Consider the following 24,660-nt stretch of genomic DNA (forward strand, 5'->3'; position numbering starts at 1 on the left):
TACTATAGCACGATTAGGTACACTGCCTAGTGTGTTTATTAGTCAGGTTGCGATAAAATCAGTTTTATAAATTTAAAACTTGAGCACTTAAAATATATACATAAAAACACACATCATATTTCAGTTAAGGAAATGCTAAAACATTGAAGGTTGACTTTGAAGAATCTGAGGAAGTAATGGCCACCCAAGAAAACAATTTGAATATCAAGTATGAGTACTTATTTGCATATAATAATGAATCTTTAACTCATACCTTTAATAGGTTTAATTACTTCATTAATGATATGGGACGATTTAACATTACTAAATATGATCTTGTTCTTGCTTTAAAGTTTTTGGATTCTCTTGATGAAAAGTGGGAACATCATGTTAATGTCTCAAAAACAGTGAGAAAATCAAAACAATGGACTTATAGAGTATGTTTGGAAATCTTTGAAACTATGAAGAAACCAAGGCTTAAAGAAAGAAGTTCTTAAGATACATGAAAGGCAAACAAAACGATAATTTTTCTACTTTAAGCTTAAAAAACAAGGTTGTTTTTAAAGACTCAGCAAGTGAGAATGACATTGTTAGGGACGATGGTGATGAAGAGTTGGAACATTTTTCTGAATTTGCCTCTCAAGCTGCCTTAATTGTCAAACAATTTAACAGCTTCAAAAAAATGCTACAAAGCTCAATGGACCTTTGAAGTTTTTGGTTCAAAGAGGTTTGATGTTGATGGATCAAGAAGGTTTGATGCTAGAGGATTAAGGAGGTTTGACACTATAGGGTGAAGAACAGTTGGCATTGATAAGAAGAAGTCGGATGATATATGTTTTAAGTGTGGAGATACTGGTCATTTTGTAAAGGATTACAAAGCTAAGAAGAATGATCCCAAGGAAGAATCATATGAAGTCAAGTACAAAAGATTGGTTGTGTCCCTCAAGAAACAAAACATGGATTCAAAGGTTCGTCTCGTTGATGAAGAAAAGTAGGAAGCAAAGTTGATTCATCTGATGATACGGTTAAAAAAGGATATATGTTTTATGGCTACTACTAAAGAATCAAGAAGTAGCTCAAGCACCTTTGAAGCTGATCTTGCTCAAGTTGCAAAAATTGTGCTACTCAAATCTGGGATCCATCTTTAGTGTATCAGGTAAAAAAATTTATTAATTATTTTGAAAATTAGAAATCCATGATTTTTTATTACTTGTGTCTTGATTTAAAATCCTCTCACCAAAAAAAACTTAAATGAGAAAATGAAAGCTCTTTTACAAATGAGTAATGATTTACAAAATGAAAGAATTTCAAACAAAATACTAATTGATGAAAGAAATGCCACAATAAATGACTAAAATAATATCTAGAAAATCATCAAGAATTAGTTAACCTCTTACACTTGGGTTTCTAAAATCATAAATGATGAAATACCACATCGATCTGCAAAGATTCTTAATGATCAATTCGAAGAAGTTGTTGACATTTTTGAACAAATTAACACTAAACCATGTTTCCCATAAATGCAATAAAATAACTCAAATAATATCAAGAATTGTTCAACCATCTTTAATTTTACACATTTTACATCTCTTGTGTTTGGTTGAATCAAAACCAATATTTTTTGTTTTTGTATTGTTTTTAGATTAGTTGTAGATAAGCAAAACATGCAACTTTAAAATATCCCTATTGTTGAGTATTGTGTAGTAATTTTAGTGAATAACTTTCTATAGATTCATGTTTTTGTACGAGAAAACAAACCAACAACTTATAAGGATTAACATATCTATAGTCATCATATGAATAAACGTCTATAGAAGGCTCACATAGTCAATATAATAAAATATTCAATGACCATGTATAAGCTTATTCAAATGGGATTACTGTAACACTGAGAAAATGACTAGAAAAATTCCCAGCAGTCTCGTTGTTCAGAATAGAATGATTAAGGCACTACCTATATTAGTGAATAAAAATTATAAAATATATGTAATAATTCAGTCTCTACTAGGTGATGGAGGGACTTGTGTTTATACTACCTCATACACATCCTGCCTGTTCACATTGAAATCTATAAAGTGGCGAGTTTATACTTTGTCGTTCGTGTAACACCTGTTCTGTAACGACGTAAATTTTCAAAACAATTTTTCATTTTTAAATCATACTTTCAATCACATGATAATCACAAAACATAATCGATCACTGTGTCATACCAAAACATGTCCCCAGAATCTCAATAACATAAACTCTATAAGTGTGTACGGATCATGCCGACGCCTTCCCGCGATCCTCGCTAGTACCTGAAACACATAACACAACAAATATAAGCATAAATGCTTAGTGAGTTCCCCAAAATACCACATACCACACATACGCCTTTCCAGGCCATAACCCTGTAGGATCCTCCGATCCATGTGTCTCAGGGGACTTCCGTCCCGAATCCCGGTAGACCTTCCGGTCCTACCGGTATCGACCTTCCGGTCCATAACCCCTTAACCTTCCGGTCCATATCATTGTGACCTTCCGGTCCATATCATCTTGACCTTCCGGTCCTTACCATACATAACATACATAACACATACATATCACGTAACCGCATATAGCACATACATCTCATAGCATACAAGACCTTCCGGTCACACATATCACATAACCGCATATAGCACATACATCATAGCATACAAGACCTTCTGGTCACACATAGGTACCCTTCCAGGTACAGTATAGTGAGAAGACTCACCTCAATGAAGTCGGATAAACTCTCGTGCTCAACGTCCCGACCTAGCCTCCTCCTATTATTCAAATAGCATTCCCGATCAATATTCTCTCATAGCCTCATCTCTACAGATTGGGTAGAAGGCCATTCTACCCTTCTCTGAAATCTCTTGAATCAGTCTTGACCAGAACCCTAAAGTCAACGAAAGTCAACGGTCAAACTTTGGCCCGACTCGTCGAGTGCACAAGGGCGACTCGGCGAGTCCATGCGGGTCCTCTGAATCCTTTCAGCCTCTCTTGGCTCGTCGAGTCATCCTTCCACTCGACGGGTTCCTCCGGTCACGAATCGCGGGGCAACCCCGACTCGACTCGTCGAGTCCACTTATGGACTCGGTGAGTTGCCTCCATCTTCATACTCAAATGATCTTCTAAGATCAGATCTGCTTCCCTAACTATCATATCTACCCTTCAAATGCTCAAATGTCACGTAAAGGTGCAACCTTTACGTGCATGCAACCCACAACAAGTCATAAATGGAGAAATAACTCTAAATATGGCAACCTAGTCTCCAATCCTCCATGAACAAACAAAAAGCAGAATGGGGAAGGTTCTCTGGACCTCTATGGGTCCAGATCTGAGGCCTAACCCAGCAAGGGACCATAAACTTAACTCTTCAAGCCTTCAAAGGTTATAGAAAACCCTAAATCATAGATCTTAACCCAAAACAGAAAGGAAGTTCGATTTGATACCTCAATAGTGTAGATCTGAACTTGAAAACTCTGGATCCACAGCTCCCTTGACCTCCTCTTGTTGGAAACCACTTCTCTTTTGCTAAAACACTCAAGAAATGGTGAATTAGCCTTCCTCTAGCATCACAAACGCTCTCTCCCTCTCTCTCTCTCTCTCTAGGGTTTCTCAGGGGTGAAGTGGACGCAATGGAGGCTATAAAGGCCTTTAAATAGGGTACAGGCCCCGAGAATTAGGGTTTCACTTAACAGCGCGGACTCGCCGAGTCCACGCATCGACTCGTCGAGTCCTTCATTAAATCAGACAAGAAATGCGCGATCCTACTCGGCGAGTCTGAGCGCCTACTCGCCGAGTCCCTCTCTTAAAACTCAAGATAAATACTTAAAATAAGATACCTGGGAATCCGGATGTTACAATTCTCCCCCACTAGAATCAGACTTTGCCCTCGAAGTCTTGCTCGGCAAACAACTCTGGATGCTGCTCCCGCATCTCCAACTCCGGCTCCCAAGTCAGCTCGGACCCTTTCCGATGTTGCCATTGGACCTGCACCAGGGGAACTTCCTTGTTCCTCAGAACCTTGATCTTTCGATCCCGGATCGCGATTGGTCTCTCAGCATAATTCAGGCTCGCATCCACCTGAATATCCTCCAGCGGTACCACCGCTGACTCGTCGGCTATATACTTCCTCAACTGAGACACGTGGAAGGTATCGTGAATCTGGCTCAACTCTGCAGGTAGCTCCAACCGATATGCTACCTTGCCCACCCTCGCGGTCACCCTGAATGGACCGATGTATTGGGGCCCCAGTTTGCCCCTCTTCCTGAATCGGATCACTCCTTTCCAAGGAGACACCTTCAGGAGTACAAAGTCTCCCACCTGGAACTCAAGCTCGGATCGTCGCCTATCCGCATAACTCTTATGACGACTCTGAGCCGTCAATAACCTCTGTCTAACCTGCTGTATCTGCTCTGTCGTCTGAAGCACTATCTCGGTGCTACCCATCACACGTTGCCCTACCTCTCCCCAGTAAATGGGAGTCTGACACCTCCTCCCATACAACAACTCGAAGGGAGGCATACCAATACTCGAATGGTGGCTGTTGTTGTAGGAAAACTCAGCCAACGGCAAGTACGTGTCCCAACTTCCTCCGAAGTCCAACACACATGCTCGGAGCATGTCCTCGAGAGTCTGAATCGTCCGCTCACTCTGTCCGTCCGTCTGGGGGTGGTAGGCGGTACTGAAATGCAACCTCGTACCCAACTCCTCGTGGAACTTCTTCCAGAACCTGGAAGTGAAACGTACATCTCGATCTGACATAATCGAGATAGCAAGAAAATGGCATCTTCGTCACATACAACTCTGCCATCCTCTCAGCAGAAGAGCTCTCACTAATAGCAAGAAAATGGCGCTCTTCGTCAGCCGGTCGACGATCACCCAAATTGCATCGACACCCCGTGCGGTCCTCGGCAATTTAGTGATGAAATCCATAGAAATATGTTCCCACTTCCATTGGGGAACCTCAAGTGGCTACAACTTGCCATGCGGACGCTGGTGCTCGGCCTTAACCCTGCGACAGGTCAAGCACCTCTCAACAAACCATGCTACATCCCTCTTCATACAGGGCCACCAATAGTCCTTCTTCAGGTCCAAATACATCTTAGTAGCCCCGGGATGGATCGAGAACCTCGATCGGTGCTCCTCCTCCATCAAAGTGGTACGCGTCCCGCCTGCATACGGCACCCAAATCCGGTCCTGAAAGGTCATAAGCCCTCGACTATCGGTAACAAACTCAGGCACCTGCCCAATCACCCGCTCTCTCTTGCGGTTCTCCGGTCTCACGACCCCCGCCTGGGCCTCCCGAATGGTGTCCAACACCGGAGTCATCATTGTTAATCGCATACAAGTGTCTCGAATCAGGGCACTCTCCGCCCTACGACTCAGCGCATCAGCTACAACATTAGCTTTGCCCGGGTGGTACAGGATCTCACAATCGTAATCCTTTACCACATCCAACCATCTCCTCTGGCGCATATTCAGGTTGGGCTGATCCATCAGATACTTCAAACTCTTGTGGTCCGTGTATATGGTACACCGAACCCCATACAAATAGTGACACCAGATCTTGAGGGCGAACACCACTGCCCCCTCGTGGGTGGGATACCTCGTCTCATGAGGCTTCAGCTGCCTCGATGCATACGCTATCACATGCCCCCTTCTGCATAAGCACTGCACCTAACCCCGATATCGATGTGTCACAATACACCACAAAATCCTCCATCCCTTCCGGGAGGGCTAACACTGGGGCTTCGCATAACTTCTGGCGAAGTGTCTCAAACGAGGTCTGCTGCTCCGGACCACATGAAAAAGCAACACCCTTCCGGGTCAACCTGGTGAGAGGCACGACGATCTTGGAGAAATCTCTGATAAATCTCCGATAGTAGCCGGCCAATCCCAGAAAACTCCTGATCTCGGTGGATGATCTTGGCACCTCCCACCTCATAACCGACTCAATCTTGGCCGGATCGACCAAAATCCCCTCCTGGTTAACGAGATGCCCCAAGAACTGGACCTCCCGTAACCAGAACTCGCACTTGGAGAATTTGGCATAAAGCCTCTCCGTCCTCAATACCCCGAGAATCTCTCTCAGATGCTCCTCGTGCTGCTCTCTAGATCTCGAATACACCAGTATATTGTCGATGAACACGATCACGGAACGATCCAACATCGGTCTACACACCCTGTTCATGAGATCCATGAACGCTGCTGGTGCATTGGTGAGCCCGAAAGGCATCACCACGAACTCGTAATGCCCATAACGAGTCCTGAACGCCGTCTTCTGGATATCATCATCACGCACTCTCATCTGATGATATCCAGACCTCAGATCAATCTTGGAGAACCAAGACGCTCCCTGCAACTGATCGAACAAATCGTCGATCCTCGGTAATGGGTAACGGTTCTTGACCGTCAACTTGTTCAACTCCCGGTAATCAATACACATCCGGTGTGAACCATCCTTTTTCTTGAGAAAAAGGATCGGTGCTCCCCATGGTGAGCTACTCGGTCGAATAAACCCCTTCCCCAGCAGCTCCTGAAGCTGCGAGGATAACTCCTGCATCTCTGGCGGCGCAAGGCGATAAGGCGCCTTCGCGATAGGCGCTGCCCCCGGAACAAAATCAATGCGGAACTCTACCTGCCTCTCGGGAGGCACACCCGGCAACTCCTCGGGAAAAACATCCGGGAACTCACGCACTATCGGAACGTCATCCATCGAACTTGGCCCCTCGACGGCCACTCGTGAGTCCATCACATATGCCACAAACCCGCTACAGCCCTGCTGTAAACTCTGTCTCGCTCTGGCCGCCAAACAAAACGTTGAACCACATCGGGTACCCTCACCGTACACCGTAAGTACTCCCCCACTGGGGTCTCGTATCGTCACCAAATGTCGCTCACAGTCTATGACAACCCCAAATCGGCTCAACCAATCCATGCCCACTATGACACATACGTCCCCATCGCTATCGGGACCAGATCTATCGGGAACTCAACACCGAAGATCTTGAGTACACATCCTCAAATCACATCCATAGCATACACCGCTCGCTCGTCAGCTATGGAAACTCATAAAGGTCGTCTCAACGCCTCTCGTCGGCTATTGATGTGTCGACTAAATGCTATCGACACAAATGATCGACTCGCACCCGAGTCAAATAACACTAAGGCAGGTACATAACTCACAAGAAAAGTACCTACGCATATCATATTATAAGCACATTATCTCATCTCAGCATAAATAAATAAAGAATACATACCAGCCACAACATCGGGCGCTACGCGGACCTCCTCCGCTGTCAACTGGAAAGCTCTCCCACGAGCCTTCAGTGCCTCGGCCTTCGCTGGCCGAATCTCGGTAGCCCTAGCAGCAGGTGCAGATCCCTGTGCTGATCCCTGATGTAGCTGCGGGCACTCGTCCTTCCGATGGCCAGTCTGGTTGCAATGAAAGCAAACCATAAATCCCTTGGGGCAATCCTTGGCGATATGCCCCTCCTTGCCACATTTGTAGCAAGCACCCGATCGACAGACCCCATCATGTCCCTTGCCGCACTTCCCACAAGTGCGGCCCTTCTGGCCTCTAGATCTCATATCAGCGGACTTGGCCCGCTTGGCTGCCGGCTGAGACTGTGCCGGCCGCCGATCCATCCTCTGAGACTCGGCCTCCTCCCTAGGCCTGAGTCTCCAACTCAATCTCCCTCTTCCGGGCATTTGCCTGGAGCTCAGCAAATGTCCGGTAACTCGAGTTCGACACGAACTCCCGTATGTCCCTCCTCAATACGCCCAAATACCGGCTCATGCGTGCCTGCTCAGTAGACACCTGCTCAGGGCAGAACATCGCCCTCTCATGAAACTTCCTGGTAACCACAGTAACAGAATCAGTACCCTGCTTGAGGGTCAAGAACTCCTGAACCAACCGTTCCCTCTCCACTGGGGGAACATACTCGTCTCTGAACATAGCGGTGAACCTCTCCCAGGTCACCTCTAAAATCTCCTCAAGAGTGAAGCTCGCCGTCACGAGCTTCCACCAATCCTTCGCCCCCAAGCGAAGCTGGTTCAGCGCGAACTGTACTCTCAGATGCTCCGGAGATGAACACGTATAGAAGCATCCCTCAATATCAGAAATCCACCTCATCGCAGTGATCGGATCCTGCGTCCCGTCAAACTCTGGTGGCTTCGTGTTGCTGAACTCTCGAAGCAACAACGAGTCACCTCCCTGAGGTCTGGCAGCAGCTACTGCTGCAGTAGCCGCAGCAGCCGCAGCCTCAGTCACCGCTGCATACCGCTCATCAAAAGTCTCAATCAATGTGGTCTTGATAGACCCAAACATCTCTAGAATCTCGGCTCGAATCGCCGCTGCCACCTCAGCGTGGATCATCTGACGAAGCTCCTCGTCACTCACGCCGCTCGCCTCAGGTCTGTGGCGTGTCCCAACCATGATGTCTCTGAAATACAACATAATAATATCAGAGACTCGCTAGAGCGTGCTCGCACTCGATAACTCAACCCTACTCGTTCCTTAGTACCCAAAGGATTCTTACTTAGAGTGTGCGCTGCTCCGGTGTCTTCAGTAGTACGGGCCCTATACTACCGTCCACACCGCATCAGTATTCACCCTAAGTCCTCCTCCTTGGATCCCAGATCACAAGTACCCTATATCTCACTGGCATAGGCTACCCTTCGCTAGACCTCTCATCAGCTCCTCACTGCTACCTACTCGCTCTCAAGCATCACATAGCAGCAAAATCCTTCCTAGGCTAAGGCATCACAAATCAGGCCACTCTAGTCCTAATATGAATACCTAGCCTACTCTAGCATGCATATCATTTCATAACATATCTCATAACACATAATGTAATGGTATTTTGGGAAATCACCGTTCAGGCGCTGGCTGATCGTACACACTGCTTCCTTCCGCCTTTCTCAAAATCTTTTACTCTTTTAGAAAAATTGTTTATTTTATGAAAACTTTCTCAATTCCTCGGTTTGAGTTCAGATTCATCCGAAGATGCACCCGAATCCCTCAAACCAAGGCTCTGATACCAACTTGTAACGACGTAAATTTTTAAAACAATTTTTCATTTTTAAATCATACTTTCAATCACATGATAATCACAAAACATAATGTATCATTGTGTCATAACAAAACATGTCCCCAGAATCTCAATAACATAAACTCTATAAGTGTGTACGGATCATGCCGGCGCCTTCCCGCGATCCTCGCTAGTACCTGAAACACATAACACAACAACTGTAAGCATAAATTCTTAGTGAGTTCCCCAAAATACCACATACCACACATACGCCTTTCCAGGCCATAACCCTGTAGGATCCTCCGATCCATGTGTCTCAGGGGACTTCCGTCCTGAATCCCGGTAGACCTTCCGGTCCTACCGGTATCGACCTTCCGGTCCATAACCCCTTGACCTTCCGGTCCATATCATCGTGACCTTCCGGTCCATATCATCTTGACCTTCCGGTCCTTACCATACATAACATACATAACACATACATATCACGTAACCGCATATAGCACATACATCTCATAGTATACAAGACCTTCCGGTCACACATATCACATAACCGCATATAGCACATACATCATAGCATACAAGACCTTCCGGTCACACATAGGTACCCTTCCAGGTACAGTATAGTGAGAAGACTCACCTCAATGAAGTCGGATAAACTCTCGTGCTCAACGTCCCGACCTAGCCTCCTCCTATTATTCAAATAGCATTCCCGATCAATATTCTCTAATAGCCTCATCTCTACAGATTGGGTAGAAGGCCATTCTACCCTTCCCTGAAATCTCCTGAATCAGTCTTGACCAGAACCCTAAAGTCAACGAAAGTCAACGGTCAAACTTTGACCCGACTCGTCGAGTGCACAAGGGCGACTCGGCGAGTCCATGCGGGTCCTCTGAATCCTTTCAGCCTCTCTTGGCTCGTCGAGTCATCCTTCCACTCGACGGGTTCCTCCGGTCACGAATCGCGGGGCAACCCCGACTCGACTCGTCGAGTCCACTTATGGACTCGGCGAGTTGCCTCCATGTTCATACTCAAATGATCTTCTAAGGTCAGATCTGATTCCCTAACTATCAGATCTACCCTTCAAATGCTCAAATGTCACGTAAAGGTGCAACCTTTACGTGCATGCAACCCACAACAAGTCATAAATGGAGAAATAACTCTAAATATGGCAACCTAGTCTCCAATCCTCCATGAACAAACAAAAAGCAGAATGGGGAAGGTTCTCTGGACCTCTATGGGTCCAGATCTGAGGCCTAACCCAGCAAGGGACCATAAACTCAACTCTTCAAGCCTTCAAAGGTTATAGAAAACCCTAAATCATAGATCTTAACCCAAAACAGAAAGGAAGTTCGATTTAATACCTCAATAGTGTAGATCTGAACTTGAAAACTCTGGATCCATAGCTCCCTTGACCTCCTCTTGTTGGAAACCACTTCTCTTTTGCTAAAACACTCAAGAAATGGTGAATTAGCCTTCCTCTAGCACCACAAACGCTCTCTCTCTCTTTAGGGTTTCTCAGGGGTGAAGTGGCCGCAATGGAGGCTATAAAGGCCTTTAAATAGGGTACAGGCCCTGATAATTAGGGTTTCACTTAACAGCGCGGACTCGCCGAGTCCACGCATCGACTCGTCGAGTCCTTCATTAAATCAGACAAGAAATGCGCGATCCTACTCGGCGAGTCCCTCTCTTAAAACTCAAGATAAATACTTAAAATAAGATACCTGGGAATCCGGATGTTACATGTTCCAGGTATTATTTGATTTAGTTAATTTCAGGGTTTTTGGTGCATGGACTCGGCGAGTTGGGAGTCCAACTCATCGAGTAGGGGCATTTAATCATGGTCACGGATCGGGACCAACTCAGCGAGTCGGAAGGCGCGACTCGGCGAGTTGGAGCTGTAAAGAGAAAACCCTAATTTCGAGGTTTACCCCTATATAAAGATCGTTAAATGCCCTTGTGGCCTCCCCTAGCACCTTATCTCCCTACAGAAAGTAGTTTTCGGCCGTAAACCCCCTTGAGTGAGAAGAGGAGCTTGGTTTAGCAAATTTGGAGTGTTGAAGAAGGGATTTAGAAGAAGGAACAAGAAGGGAGGCAGTGGATCCGGCATCTACAACTGTATTGATCACCATTCTAAGGTAAAAAGTCATGACCTTGACCTCTAGTAGTTTAGATCTCATTTCTTGGAAGTGAATGACCATTATTGGGGAAAATGGAGTCAATCTTGAATCTGGACTTATGGTCCCAGATCTGGACCTCTTTAGGTCCCCAATGGCATAAAGTTGCTCCCTTTATGCAGTCCAGCCTCTTTCCATGCACAAGAACCTTGTATGAAGCTAGTTTTGGTGTTATGGCCATGTGAGGCCTTGCATGCACGTAAAGTTTGCAACTTTACGTGACATCTACACTAGGGAAGGCTAGATCTGAAGTTTAGGACTCTGGATCCCACTGGAAAAGGCCGAAAACGAGAAGGACTAAAGGAACTCGTCGAGTCCTTTAATCGACTCGACGAGTCGGCCAAGGAGTTTACAGCCAAAGAGTTTACGGCCAGGGGTTTGCGGTTGAGAGTTTGAATCCGCGAGCATTAAGGAACTCGACGAGTTAATCAAGTGACTCGGCGAGTTAACGAGTTAAGCAAGGAACTCGATGGGTGGCTGGTTATGCTCGACGAGTCGAGGTGAACATGGACTGTTGACCTTGCCTGTAAACTTTGACCTTGACCTTGATTTTGACCAGGGTTGATCTGAGAGTATTTATGGGATGGTGTGTGACATCCCCATTTTCACGGCCAGAAAAGACCGATTTTGTTTATGCTTTATAAAAAAATCACAGTACTTCTTTTAATAAAAATGTTGCGGAATTTGTTCCCAGAAATGTATTTTATTCATTTAAAAAAAATATTGGGATGTCATCGTCAATACAGAAACATAAGCATAAACAGAACTTACATTCATTATCACTAGTGATTTATATCTCCTTAATCTCTCAGTGTAATGTAACCTCATATCGACACCTGTGATACAAATAAACTGAGTGGGTCAGGTTGGGAAACCTGGTGAGTACATAGGGTTTTCAACCCACAATAATATAATTATTATGTTTAAACATCAAACAATCAACCCAATTACCCATCCTCATTATCTTCTTTACTCTCAAGGATCTACCCTAAGAATCGACCATTCCTCGTTAATTCATTCCTAAGGTTCATCCTAAGGAAACGACACGAAATCCATCGTTGCCAGGGTTTACTCAACATGCACTAAGTCGCATAGTCGCCAGGGTTTAGGCACTAAGTCTCATAGTCGCCATGGTTATCTCGATTATCGACAGTATCGTTTCCGAGAATCCACTCGCAATACATGTCAATGGGTTTTTAGAGTACAACTGGTGAATACACAGTTCAAATACACCTACAGGTTGCGAGCCTGCTAGTGTTCCACTGGACTGTCTAGAATAGTCTGTGGTTATCATCCATACTCTGCTAGATGACGGGGCCAACACTTGGGTAAAAGGCTTCTCTCATGGTTCACCTCTCACCCTTATCTCATGGTCTATATCACCTCTCATCATTTTGTTTTTGTCACACAACAACTATTTCATCTACCCATGTTTTACCCAACACATTTTGTAGATATAAAATACATATACAGTTTAAATCATTTAAAACATGTATAAAAATCTTTCACCCAACATAGACGGCAAGTATACAGACAATATGCACACATATCATGTAATTTATATTAAATACTTCATATCTATGTGTAAGATGAAAGTAACTATGCACTCACTTGGTAAGGTGGTGACTCGGTACTCGGACAACACTTCGTTATCTCAAAACAATTTTCCTTTGACAAAACCTAGTATGATTACCACTAGGGTTTAGTCTAATATTTACCGAGACTAATTAATAGTCTAGCTATTATTACTATTATATAATCGTTAAGTAACACTCTTATATAACTCATAATAATAGCCCAAATAATTATTTTAAGGTCCTAATAACGTTACTATAATTAAATAAAAGCTATATTAAAAATAGCGTAGGCGTAGCTCACTTACAACGAGTTTTCTCGAAAACTGGGCTTTGCTTGGAGCAGCGTTTCCGAGTCGAAAGACTCTTTTTCTCGGGGCTTCGGGAGCCTCGGGGCTTCCTTCTGGTGCTAGGGGGTTTACCTAGGCTTAGGGGGGGGGGTTTAGGGGTCTTAGAGAGAGAAAGGATTTTGGTGCATGGAAACCGGCTGCCCTCGCAGGGTATTTATAGGCGCTGGGCGTACCGAAGATGTACCCTGCGCGTAGGGAGGTTCGTACGAGGCACGTGTCATAGTTTCGGTGGTGGAGCGTGGCCTATCTCGGACCGCATAAGACCGAAGTACGCTGGGCGTACCCGATCTCGGACGCTGGGCGTTCTACTTGTACGCGTTGCGTTTGCTAGCCAGGTGTCCGAATCCGAAGGCTGAGCCGTGATCAGCAAGCGACGGCCCAGATGCTGCCACGCCATCCAGTTCGCATCAGGTTTCGCAAATTGCACACTCGACTTCTAAAATTTGTAACTTTTGCATACAAGCTCCGTTTTCGACGTTCTTTATATCCACGCGTAGGCGGAACGTACTCTACAACTTTCGTTTAGACTTCGTCGGCTAATTTTCACTTTATTTTAAAAGTTATATTTTTAACAGGCCGGGACAGGATTGGTCCGTTAAAAATTCATAACTTCTTCATCAAACATCCGTTTTCGTCTGTCTTTTTATCGTCACGCTACTATTAACGAGATCTTCGATTCTCGTTTAGGTTGTGTCGGATAAAACCGCTCGATCTAATATTCGAACTTCGGGCTGTACACTGTGTGACAACCCGAAATTTCTATTCTGTACAACCATTCACTTCAATGGAAGTCAAAACTGTTTCTGCTAACTGTTAAGCATTTTGGAGTCAATCTGAGTGTTTTAAAGTTAGTACTTCAAGAGATAACAGGAGAGAGGATACCCTAGGGTTTATTGTGCACCAATAAAGTCCCAAAACTCCAAGAGTTTGGAGTTTACGGCCTAAACAAGGTGTTTACGACCGTAAACCCCATGGGGTATAAATATGGCACTTAACCATTTTATTCACTTTTTCACATTTTCAAGACTAGAACTCAAATCCTCTCAAGTAGCATCCGATTTTCCTTCTTGATCTTCAACTTTGTAAGTGTTTCTTACCCTAATAAGTTGATATCTTACTTAATCTAGTGATCTTACATGGTTTCATCCGTGAAATCATTCCATTTGTGTAGATCTTCAAGTGTTCTTAGTTTCACCAAGAACACACACTAGTGTTCTTGGACTTTTAACACCCTTTCAAGCTTCTACATAGTAAGTACTATTACCTTGGCTTGTTATAAGGCTTGTTACACTTCTAAATCATCTAGGAAACACAAAGAAACACAAGATCAAAGGTGTTTACGGTCCAGCATGTTCTTGGACCGTAAACCCTAATGAAGGGGCCAAAGTGTGCCCTAGTCCCTTACCAAGCATTGGGTACTAGTCTAGATCCATCCTTGATGTGCTTAGGACCTTAAACATCAAAAAGTCCATAAACCATTAGATTTTACGGCCGTAAACCCAAGGAGAAATGGTCCATGGGCCGTAAACTCTACAAAGGGGTGAAATGGTGCCCTAATCACTTCCTAAGGCTTATACTTGAAGTATGATGCTTCCTTATGACTTGAAAAGCTTCAAAACACAGAATGGTAGAAGTACCATGAGTTTACGGCCATAAACTCATGGGTTTACGACCGTAAACTCCAATGGAGTTGGTCCCAAAACCATAAACTCATAAAGAGTTTACCCTTGGACCCTAAACTCAATAGTCAAGCCCTACAACCCTTAGATGCAATCCTTAGCACTTATGGCACTTAAATCAAGTGTTTTACATGTCTTAGGATGTATTAACTTGGTTAATTAGTTGTTTAATGACTAATTGGAAACATATATGTGTTATTATATGTTAACTAGGATCCTTGTGTGTGCTCAAGTCTTCACTTGACACTTAGCATCCTATAACATCCATTCATCCAAACCACTCACTACAGGTGAGTTCATACCCCTTAAATTAACCTTTTAAATGTTTTTAAATGATTTTATGGGGGGGGATACAAGTTGATCTATTATAGTTATTATATCAATCACATGTGATTAATAACTACCAGTCTGGTGGATTTCTTACTTTTCAAACTGTGTTTTCAAACAAACTACTTCAAACTGTTTTACAAACTCTTTTACATACCAAATGCTTTCATCAAACTCTGTTACTTGTCAAATACTTTTATTAAACTCTTTTAATCTTATATTCTGATAATTGTGTATCTATATAGATATAGTTATATAAGTAAGATTGAAAGGACTTAGGACTGATAGCTCACTCTACCTCCTGTTCCTCGTTTGGTTGTGGACTTAGGTATCGGTTATTTGTCCGAAGGTCGTTTGAATCCTAGTTATATATTATGTATATGTATGTAGATATAAAAGTTCCTTCTTTCTATTCAATACCTTTGGGTAGCAAAGGTATACAATATGTTCATACATACAAACCATACTACTAGTAAACTACAATAGGCGTAGTTTAGGAAGTTACTAATACTATTACTAAAACAATGAAACATACAAGGAGTCAGTTCATACATACATACCAGACAGAGAAAGAACACACAATACAGCTAGTATACACTATACATTACAATGCAGCTAGTACATGCTATACATTATACTAGGGAACACACTATTGTGCAATACAGAGAGAACATACATACATACTAGACAGAGAGAGAACATACAATACAGCTAGTACATACAGTACATATACAAGAATACTATTACAGTTATGTGAGCCACGTAACGGGGCATGGCATCACCTGTCATGGCTCGTTTTGTATCTATAATCTCCTTAAATGGAGAGCGTTGAGTTTGTGTATAGATCTATACTAGATTGACTATCCTACACCTTGCTGCTCGCTATAGTGGGACTTGCAAGTCTACGGGTGCCAAACGCCATTCCTTCCGACGTCTTACATCGTCGTGTTATTAGTCGGTAGTATGGTATAGGCCGATCACATAAATACTTTAAATGACAAATGGTTTAAGGTAGTTAGTACAGCAGTAGTTACTTAATACAATACTACATTACTATGTTATTTCCCCATTACATTCACTTTGTGATCTTCACACAATGAACTGTAATGCAAAAACTATATTTTGGTTAATGATAGTCAGATTTGGGAAAATACACACTCTTACAAGAGACGCACACACAGTTACTTGATGCCTTGGTAGAAGGCTACTTTTAGTAGGAAACATAGGGTTTTCTAGGAGATTCAAACCTTTTACAAACATTCACAAACTTTTACAAACTTACACATCACATACTTACAAGCACTTTCAGACAAATACATACACTAAAATACTTATGATCTCACCAACTTTAAAGCTGATACTCGCTTTCAAAATAACTTGTATTCTCAGGTCACCAGTAGATAGGTACCGATGCAGGGTTTGAAAAGATGGAGCTCGTTCAAGACTCATCTTTCATTTTGATTTATATTTTGGTATCTATTAAATTTGACAGAACACACTTGTATAAAAATTATATTATTAATGCAATGGATGATGTTGTTGCTTGTTTACTACTATTCATTGTTGTGATACTGTACATGACGTCCTCCGCCCCAGAACGTTTCCGCCGTTCTTGGTTTTGGGGTGTGACACACTGCTAAGCCGAAACTTCAAAAAATCATAACTTCCTCATACGAAGTCAGATTTGGGCGTTCTCTTTATGTACGCTCTCAGTTTAACGTATTCTACGAATTTAGTTTAGATTGCTAAGGCTAAAAGTCACTCTATCGTAAATTCACTATTTACGCTTCCCGGTGTCGTGCCGGTTTTGCCGTAAAACTTCGACGGGCCATAACTTCTTCGTTATAACTCGGATTTCGGCGTTCTTTATATGTACGGAACCCTTGTAACATATACTACCACTTGGTTAAGATTATTCCTTCTAAATAATCTTTTATCAAAAACTCATTTTTGATGCTCATTGTCTCTAAATTGACTAGCCCGGATCTACGGGCGTTACATGGTGTTAAGATAGTCATTTGATGATTATAGGCAGTTGAGAAGGAGCAGCGTATGGGATATATTTGACTTCAGCTTACCGGTTCAGCATTCGAGAGGTGACTCTTCTCACCATACCAATGGGTCTAAGGCACCAAGGCCGACCCATTTTATGTGATGCGGTACACTAGTCGTAGTAGATTTATGTGGTATGATAGTTAGCTTTATGTTAAGTGGTATGCTAGTTGATTATGTGATATTTGCATGGAAGACCCCGGGGGGAGCCTGTGGCAGTTGGATATAAGACCATGTGGGGGAGCTCATGGCATTCCTAGGTAAAGACCATGTGGGGGAGCCCACGACATGATGGTATAAGACCCTGGGGGGAGCCCACGACATCCTTATATGTTTATATATGTGTTATATAGTATGATAGATACTTATGTGATATATGATATGCTAGTTGATTATGTATGTTATTGCATGGAAGACCCCGGGGAGAGCCCGTGGCAGTCGGATATAATACCATGTAGGGGAGCCCATGACATTCCTAGGTAAAGACCATGAGGGGAGCCCATGGCATGATGGTATAAGAACCTGGGGGGAGCCCACGACATCCTTATATGTTGTTATGCATGGCTTATGTGGTAGAGATAGCTTATATAGCTACTGTGATATGTGGTAGAGATAACTTGTATAGCTAATATGATATGTGGTATGTGGTAGAGATAGCTTTTATAGCTAATATGGTATGTGTTATGTGGATTGTGTGTGGGGTATGCTCTGGGGGACTCACTAAGCTCCGTGCTTACGGTTTACAGTTTTGGTTTCAGGTATCATTGATTTGGAAAGGAAGGGCTCAGATTTATCGCAGTGCACACACCTAAGATTTCCGCAATGAATGATTTTGGGATGAACTCTGATAAATGTTTTACTTAATGATGATTTGAAATGTTTGAAATAAATAGTATCAATGTTTTAGCTATATTAAAAATGAAATTTTTACCCTTGATTTTTGGGTCGTTACAGTTCGATATCTTCTTTTTAATAGTCTCTTTATTATATGTATCATGCTATCGAATAAGGATGAAGTCTATACAACATGGTGAAATCTAAATATGTCCTTGTGATGTAAAAGCACAATTATTTACGCCATGGACTCTTTTGAACCATGGTATAAATTCTTGGGATGCCACAGTTTCAATATTTTTGTTCAAAATATTTTGACAGGAAGTGTACTAAACTCAATTTTTTTGACTTTGATACTTTCAGTTACGTTTCAAGTCATATTTTTACAAGACCAAATGAAAATAGTAAATATTTCAGATTGATGGACGAGGAACTAATTCTACAAATCTACAAAGATTTGCTTTTTGACATGCACACAAGTTGAAGGATATATAGTTAGAACTGAAAACAGTGCAGTGAGAGTTGAAAAAGTAGGAACATAAACGATAGTTTGTAGTTGGGAGAACCGAAGTTGAAACTACAGGTTGTGCAGTTGGAGTTGAATAGGAAGAACGAAAAGGTATTTTGATGTTCAAAAGATAATGCATGTGTTATTCTATTTTGGGTTCTTTTAGTCGTAACAATTGTGACTTTCACATTGTGCATTGTAATATTTATTTGTTTTTTACTAGAATACTTTTAATGGCTTTACCATAATCTCTTGATTATTTGAAAGTTTAGTATCTTTCATAATTTTTTTATCAACTTTATCTTAGAAGAAAACTTCATATGACTTATTGGTAATATACTCCACACTTCCACCATGCCGATAAACTTTCTTCGTCACACACGTCCAATGAAACCAACAACCAACATCAAATGTGAGAAGAAGGTGCATTCGCAAAAATCATTCTTAATCGAAATTTTTTAGCATTTGTCATATATCAAAAAAGCAACATCGCAAGCTTGCAACTTGGATTTTAGAGTACATAATGTTTATTTTAAAAAAAAATGGAAAATATGTTTTTTTTGGAGACATGAATCCACTTTTCATGGTCATTTTAGTGAAATTAAACAAAAAGTTATTATTTGTAAACTGGGATTATGGTTTTTGTTTATACATACAGTATCTGTGTGCTTTCACTTTTTCTAGAAATTAATGATTTGCCTGAGGGGAAATCAAGACGTAAAATTGAAGGTGCCGTATTTTACATCTATATTTGAGCCTAATGTTAAAAGTTAATTTTATCCTTGATAATGATATCTTTCATTTTAACCTACAGATTTCTTCTTCTACACGCAAAAGAAGATATTGTATAAGTATGGTATAACTCACTCAAAAAAAAATTAATTTACTTTCCTTAATACATGTGATTATTATATGACATAATTCACTCAAAAATAAAATTTATTTACTTTCTTTAATACGTCTCGTTATTAATAAATGAAATAGGAAGGTGGTGGTGGTATTACTGTTGTCCACAAAGGTGGTACGAAAAAGATATTAAAAAAAAAGGGTTGAAAGAATTTCCGCTTTCTCCTTTCTTTGCCTATAAAATCACTCCATTCCCTTAATTGTCTTCTCATCTCTATCCTTCCGTTCATCCCTTTTTCTCCCTCGTCAATTACGTCCACTTTGCTGTTCTGTTGAAAACCAAGTTAAAAGGTGTGATGTATGTATTTGGTCAGGATGATCGAAACTACTTTATATCCTTTTCTGATTTCTCTACTTTTTTTCCTCAACATTAGCACAAAGCTTCATCACGATGATCGAATCAAGTTTTAGTTGCTTTTGATTTCTCTGCCATGTAGCTCAATTTTCGCAGATAACTTCATATTAGGATTCATCCTTGTTTCTTTTGTATACTTGTGCTTAACAGTTCCGATAATGAATCTATCAAACTTCACACTTCGATTTAGGGCATTATTAGTAATAAAATGAATTTTATATCAGTAAATAATGCCAGGTGGTTGATATTATTCAAGTTTTGAATTCGTGGTGGTGGCCGCCATTGACTTTCTTTCGCTTTTCTTACTTGAATAATCATTCGTCTCTAGAAGCATAGATACTGGTGTATCAATAAGCATTAGACATCTGGATTGTTCTTTCTTCTACAAATTTAATTCCTCTGTATTTTAGTAATCAGATCATCTAAAACCTTCCTTTTCTTGCAGTTGAAAACCTTTCTGAGTTTGCGGCCGATCATGGCGGAAAAAGTTTTCACCCGTGTTCACAGTCTGCGAGAGCGTTTGGATTCAACCCTCGCAACTCATCGTAATGAAATCCTAATGGTTCTTTCAAGGTATGTTCTGCTTTCTGGTTCATCTTCTCAGACACAATTTTGCGAATGATTTTAATATTAGTTTATAATCTGATATTCTCAAGGATTGAGAGCCATGGAAAAGGAATATTGAAGCCTCACCAACTCATGGCTGAGTTTGATGCAATCTGCAAGGAGGATACCAAACTTCATGATGGTGCCTTCCATGAAGTTCTCAAATCGACACAGGTATATGATCGGATAAACACACAAAATTGACGACAATTATCATGCATCTAATTGATCCTCTGTTTTTTTTTTTTTTTCAATTGATAGGAAGCAATAGTGTTGCCTCCATGGGTTGCTCTTGCTATTCGTCTCCGACCTGGTGTTTGGGAATATGTAAGAGTAAATGTGAATGCACTGGTCGTTGAAGAATTAACTGTTCCCGAGTATCTTCACTTCAAAGAAGAACTCGTTAACGGATCGTAAGTTTCGTTATCCTTTCACCAATAAATTCGCCTCTTTCCTCAGTTTCTTACGCACATGTTTACACAATTTCTGAATCATCGCAGCTCCAATGGCAACTTCGTACTGGAATTGGACTTCGAACCTTTCACCGCATCTTTTCCCCGGCCAACCCTAACCAAGTCCATCGGGAACGGGGTTGAGTTTCTTAATCGCCACCTCTCTGCTAAAATGTTTCACGACAAAGATAGCATGCATCCGCTACTCGATTTCCTCCGTACTCATGCCTGCAAGGGCAAGGTATTACACTCAAAACCCTAAATTTCTTCTTGATTCACTTGTTTGATTAAAGATCTGTACTGAGTTTTTCTGATTTGCAGACGATGATGCTGAATGACAGAATCCAAAACCTGAATTCTCTTCAATCTGTGTTAAGAAAGGCATCGGAGTACCTATCGACACTCGATGCCACCACTCCATACTCTGAATTTGAGCATAAGTTTCAAGAGATCGGATTGGAGAGAGGTTGGGGTGCTAAAGCAGAAGGTGTCATGGAGATGATCCATATGCTACTCGATCTTCTCGAAGCTCCTGATGCATGCACCCTCGAGAAATTTCTTGGAAGAATCCCTATGGTCTTCAACGTTGTCATTCTTTCCCCCCATGGTTACTTCGCTCAAGAAAACGTTTTAGGATACCCCGACACCGGTGGTCAAGTTGTTTACATTCTCGATCAAGTTCCTGCTTTAGAACGTGAGATGCTCAAGAGGATCAAGGAGCAAGGACTTGATATTGTTCCCCGTATTCTCATCGTAAGTCCCCTTTCATCTTCGTTCAAAATCCTCGATACTTATTAAAGTTGGTTGTGATGATCGATGTTATTATGAACAGGTGACGAGGCTCCTCCCTGACGCCGTCGGAACCACCTGCGGGCAGCGACTTGAGAAGGTGTTCGGAGCAGAGCATTCTCATATTCTTCGAGTTCCGTTTAGAAACGAAAAAGGTATTCTTCGCAAATGGATCTCTCGTTTTGAGGTTTGGCCATACATCGAGACTTTCACCGAGGATGTCGCCAAAGAAGTCACCGCCGAGTTGCAGGCGAAGCCCGACTTAATCATCGGAAACTACAGTGAGGGAAACCTTGTCGCCTCTTTGCTCGCTCACAAATTGGGTGTAACTCAATGCACAATCGCTCATGCCCTTGAGAAAACCAAATACCCTGATTCCGATATCTACTGGAAGAACTTCGATGAGAAATACCATTTCTCCTCTCAGTTTACTGCTGATCTTATCGCCATGAATCACACCGACTTCATCATCACCAGTACCTTCCAAGAAATCGCCGGAAGGTAAGCGTATTCTCGTCAGTATTGTTGATTCGCCTGCAATAATTATAAATCCCTAATTTTGATTTTGATTTCAGCAAGGACACAGTTGGACAATATGAGAGCCATACAGCTTTCACAATGCCTGGATTATACAGAGTCGTCCATGGAATCGACGTCTTTGACCCTAAATTCAACATCGTTTCACCCGGTGCTGATATGGGGATCTACTACTCTTACAGCGAGAAAGAAAAGAGGCTCACAGCACTCCACCCTGAAATCGATGAACTCCTCTTCAGTTCCGTCGAGAACGAAGAACACTTGTACGTTTTTCATTATATGTTATACATTCTCCATTTTTTTGTGATGTTCAAATTGATCATTTGAATGAATGAACATCATTCGTTACAGATGTGTTTTGAAAGATAAGAATAAGCCAATTCTGTTCACAATGGCTCGGCTGGACAATGTGAAGAACTTGACCGGACTTGTGGAGTGGTATGCGAAAAACGATCGCCTTCGTGAGCTGGTGAATCTGGTGGTGGTCGGAGGTGACCGGAGGAAGGAATCGAAGGATCTGGAAGAGCAAGCTCAGATGAAGAAGATGTACGATTTAATCGAGGAGTACAAACTCAACGGGCAGTTTAGATGGATTTCTTCACAGATGAACCGGGTTCGAAACGGTGAGTTGTACCGTGTGATCGCCGACACCAGGGGAGCTTTCATTCAACCGGCGTTTTATGAAGCTTTTGGACTGACGGTGGTGGAGGCCATGACTTGTGGGCTGCCGACATTTGCAACGCTTCACGGTGGTCCGGCGGAAATCATTGTTCATGGAAAATCCGGGTTTCATATCGACCCGTATCATGGGGACCAGGTGACCGAGCTTCTTGTCAAGTTCTTCGAGAAGACCAAAGCTGACCCTTCTCATTGGGAAGCCATTTCCAAGGGTGCGGAGCAGCGTATCCAGGAGAAGTAAGAAAAACTGATTATGGTTCTTTCTTTAATTAAAACAACTAAATAGTTGCATAAACATGTGTTACTGTTAATTAACCTTTTTCTTCAAAACGACAGATACACGTGGCAGATCTATTCAGATCGGCTATTGACGCTTGCTGGGGTTTATGGATTCTGGAAACACGTGTCGAAGCTTGACAGGCTTGAGATCCGTCGTTATCTTGAAATGTTTTATGCATTGAAGTATCGCAAAATGGTAAGTGGATGAATTAAATAATAATAAATGTATATGTGATTGGGTAGTAGAGATGGAAATGATTTGTGTTGGTGTTTTTATAGGCGGAATCTGTTCCTTTGGCTGTTGATGAGTAAGGGAGGTGCAATCTGGTGGTCAAGCTGAGGTTTTGAGGAGTTGTGCTCCACACATATTTTATATTTACAATTACATGATAATAAAGCGCAAGAGAGCATTTTGAAAGGCTTTTTGTTTTTTGCTTTTGCTTTCGCCAGTTTATGACTATGTGTGTGTTTGTTTGATTTCCCTCATTCCTATTTCATTCCCGATCATTTGTGTAATCGACTCCTGCCTTGCATTGGCCTTCAATTCCAATTTGTGATGAAGTCATTTTTTGGTTTTTTTATGAGTATTCTCTTTTTCTTATCCATTATTTTTCTCTATTTATCTATTTTAATATAACGTGAAATACTCAAATCAAACAAGAACAACGACTTATTTCTCACTAAAAACTATTTACTAAAACTAGTCTGAATCAACTAAGAACCAAAAAGAAACATAGATATTACACGATGGAAACCCTAATTACAGAGGTTAGAATGAGAGAATGAGAGACGATCCGTGAGAGGGTTATTTCTCACATTACAAGATCTTCATTTTCACTTAGCACCCTCCAGCTTCTGGCTTTTTGTCATTTTCTTCCCTGCTTAAACCCAACACGATCCTAAGCCCACAAAAGAGTCCAAGACCAACATTTAGTTGACCTGCAACATTAACTAACAAATTATATTCTTATTTATAACAATTAAATACTCACAAAGTTGAGAATGCATTTGCCAGATTCTATGACATTCAATACCCTCCCTCAAGCTTTACTTTGAAAAGGATAAGAACTCATGTTGAACACCATTTAAAGATTTTGTAAAAATGTCACCAATATGTTTTTTTTTTAACGTCGGTATTATTATTAAAACTAGCAAGATGTTAGAAAAGAACATCAAAATTGTAGCAAACATATTATGAAGCCAAGAACTTCAAACTATCTTGGATGGGTTATCCGCTCCAGAAACAGTGGATAACCACGACAAAAGAGAATGAACTGCATCAAACGCTTAACGTTGCCTTCTTCTCATAGAAATACAAGAAGACCATGACAAAAGAGAATGAACTGAGATCTACCCCGGGAGCTGAATAACCCACCAAATAGCAATGTGCGTCCAAATCACAACTAGATCAGTGCAACCTGCGAATAAATGATCAATAGTTTCCATACTACCAGAGCAAATGGGACATAGACTTGAATCTACCATAATCCTTGTGTGAAAGTCTCTCTCTAATGGGAATACTAAGTAACTGAAT

At 41.8% G+C, this 24,660-nt stretch overlaps 1 protein-coding gene across 2 annotated transcripts; it reads left to right on the top strand.

Moving 5' to 3' along the window:
• Positions 1-19,589: 19,589 nt before the first annotated feature.
• SUS4 (sucrose synthase 4) lies at positions 19,590-23,707 on the top strand. Of its 2 annotated transcripts, none has more exons than XM_079053518.1 (11): positions 19,590-19,721; positions 20,231-20,358; positions 20,442-20,565; positions 20,653-20,804; positions 20,892-21,084; positions 21,165-21,596; positions 21,676-22,133; positions 22,208-22,432; positions 22,521-23,084; positions 23,184-23,322; positions 23,406-23,707. In XM_079053518.1, exons 2-11 carry the CDS (start codon positions 20,261-20,263, stop codon positions 23,436-23,438), a joined length of 2,418 nt encoding a protein of 805 aa, XP_078909644.1. In that variant the 5' UTR covers positions 19,590-19,721; positions 20,231-20,260; the 3' UTR covers positions 23,439-23,707. The 2 variants fall into 2 exon arrangements, with proteins under 2 accessions (XP_078909644.1, XP_078909645.1); XM_079053519.1 differs by having other exon boundaries at positions 19,603-19,728.
• The last annotated feature ends 953 nt before the right edge of the window (positions 23,708-24,660 follow it).

This window comes from Lactuca virosa, chromosome 5 (genome assembly GCF_052849685.1).
Source record: "Lactuca virosa cultivar CGN04683 chromosome 5, Lactuca_virosa_CGN04683_v6, whole genome shotgun sequence".
Taxonomy (NCBI): Eukaryota; Viridiplantae; Streptophyta; class Magnoliopsida; order Asterales; family Asteraceae; genus Lactuca; species Lactuca virosa.

Bases quoted from the DNA above. Each gene is read 5' to 3' on its own strand.
- SUS4 (XM_079053518.1), top strand. From the start codon at position 20,261: ATGGCGGAAAAAGTTTTCACCCGTGTTCACAGTCTGCGAGAGCGTTTG. The intron at 20,566-20,652 runs GTATATGATCGG...TTCAATTGATAG, and splicing joins AAGTTCTCAAATCGACACAG to GAAGCAATAGTGTTGCCTCC. The intron at 21,085-21,164 runs GTATTACACTCA...TCTGATTTGCAG, and splicing joins CTCATGCCTGCAAGGGCAAG to ACGATGATGCTGAATGACAG.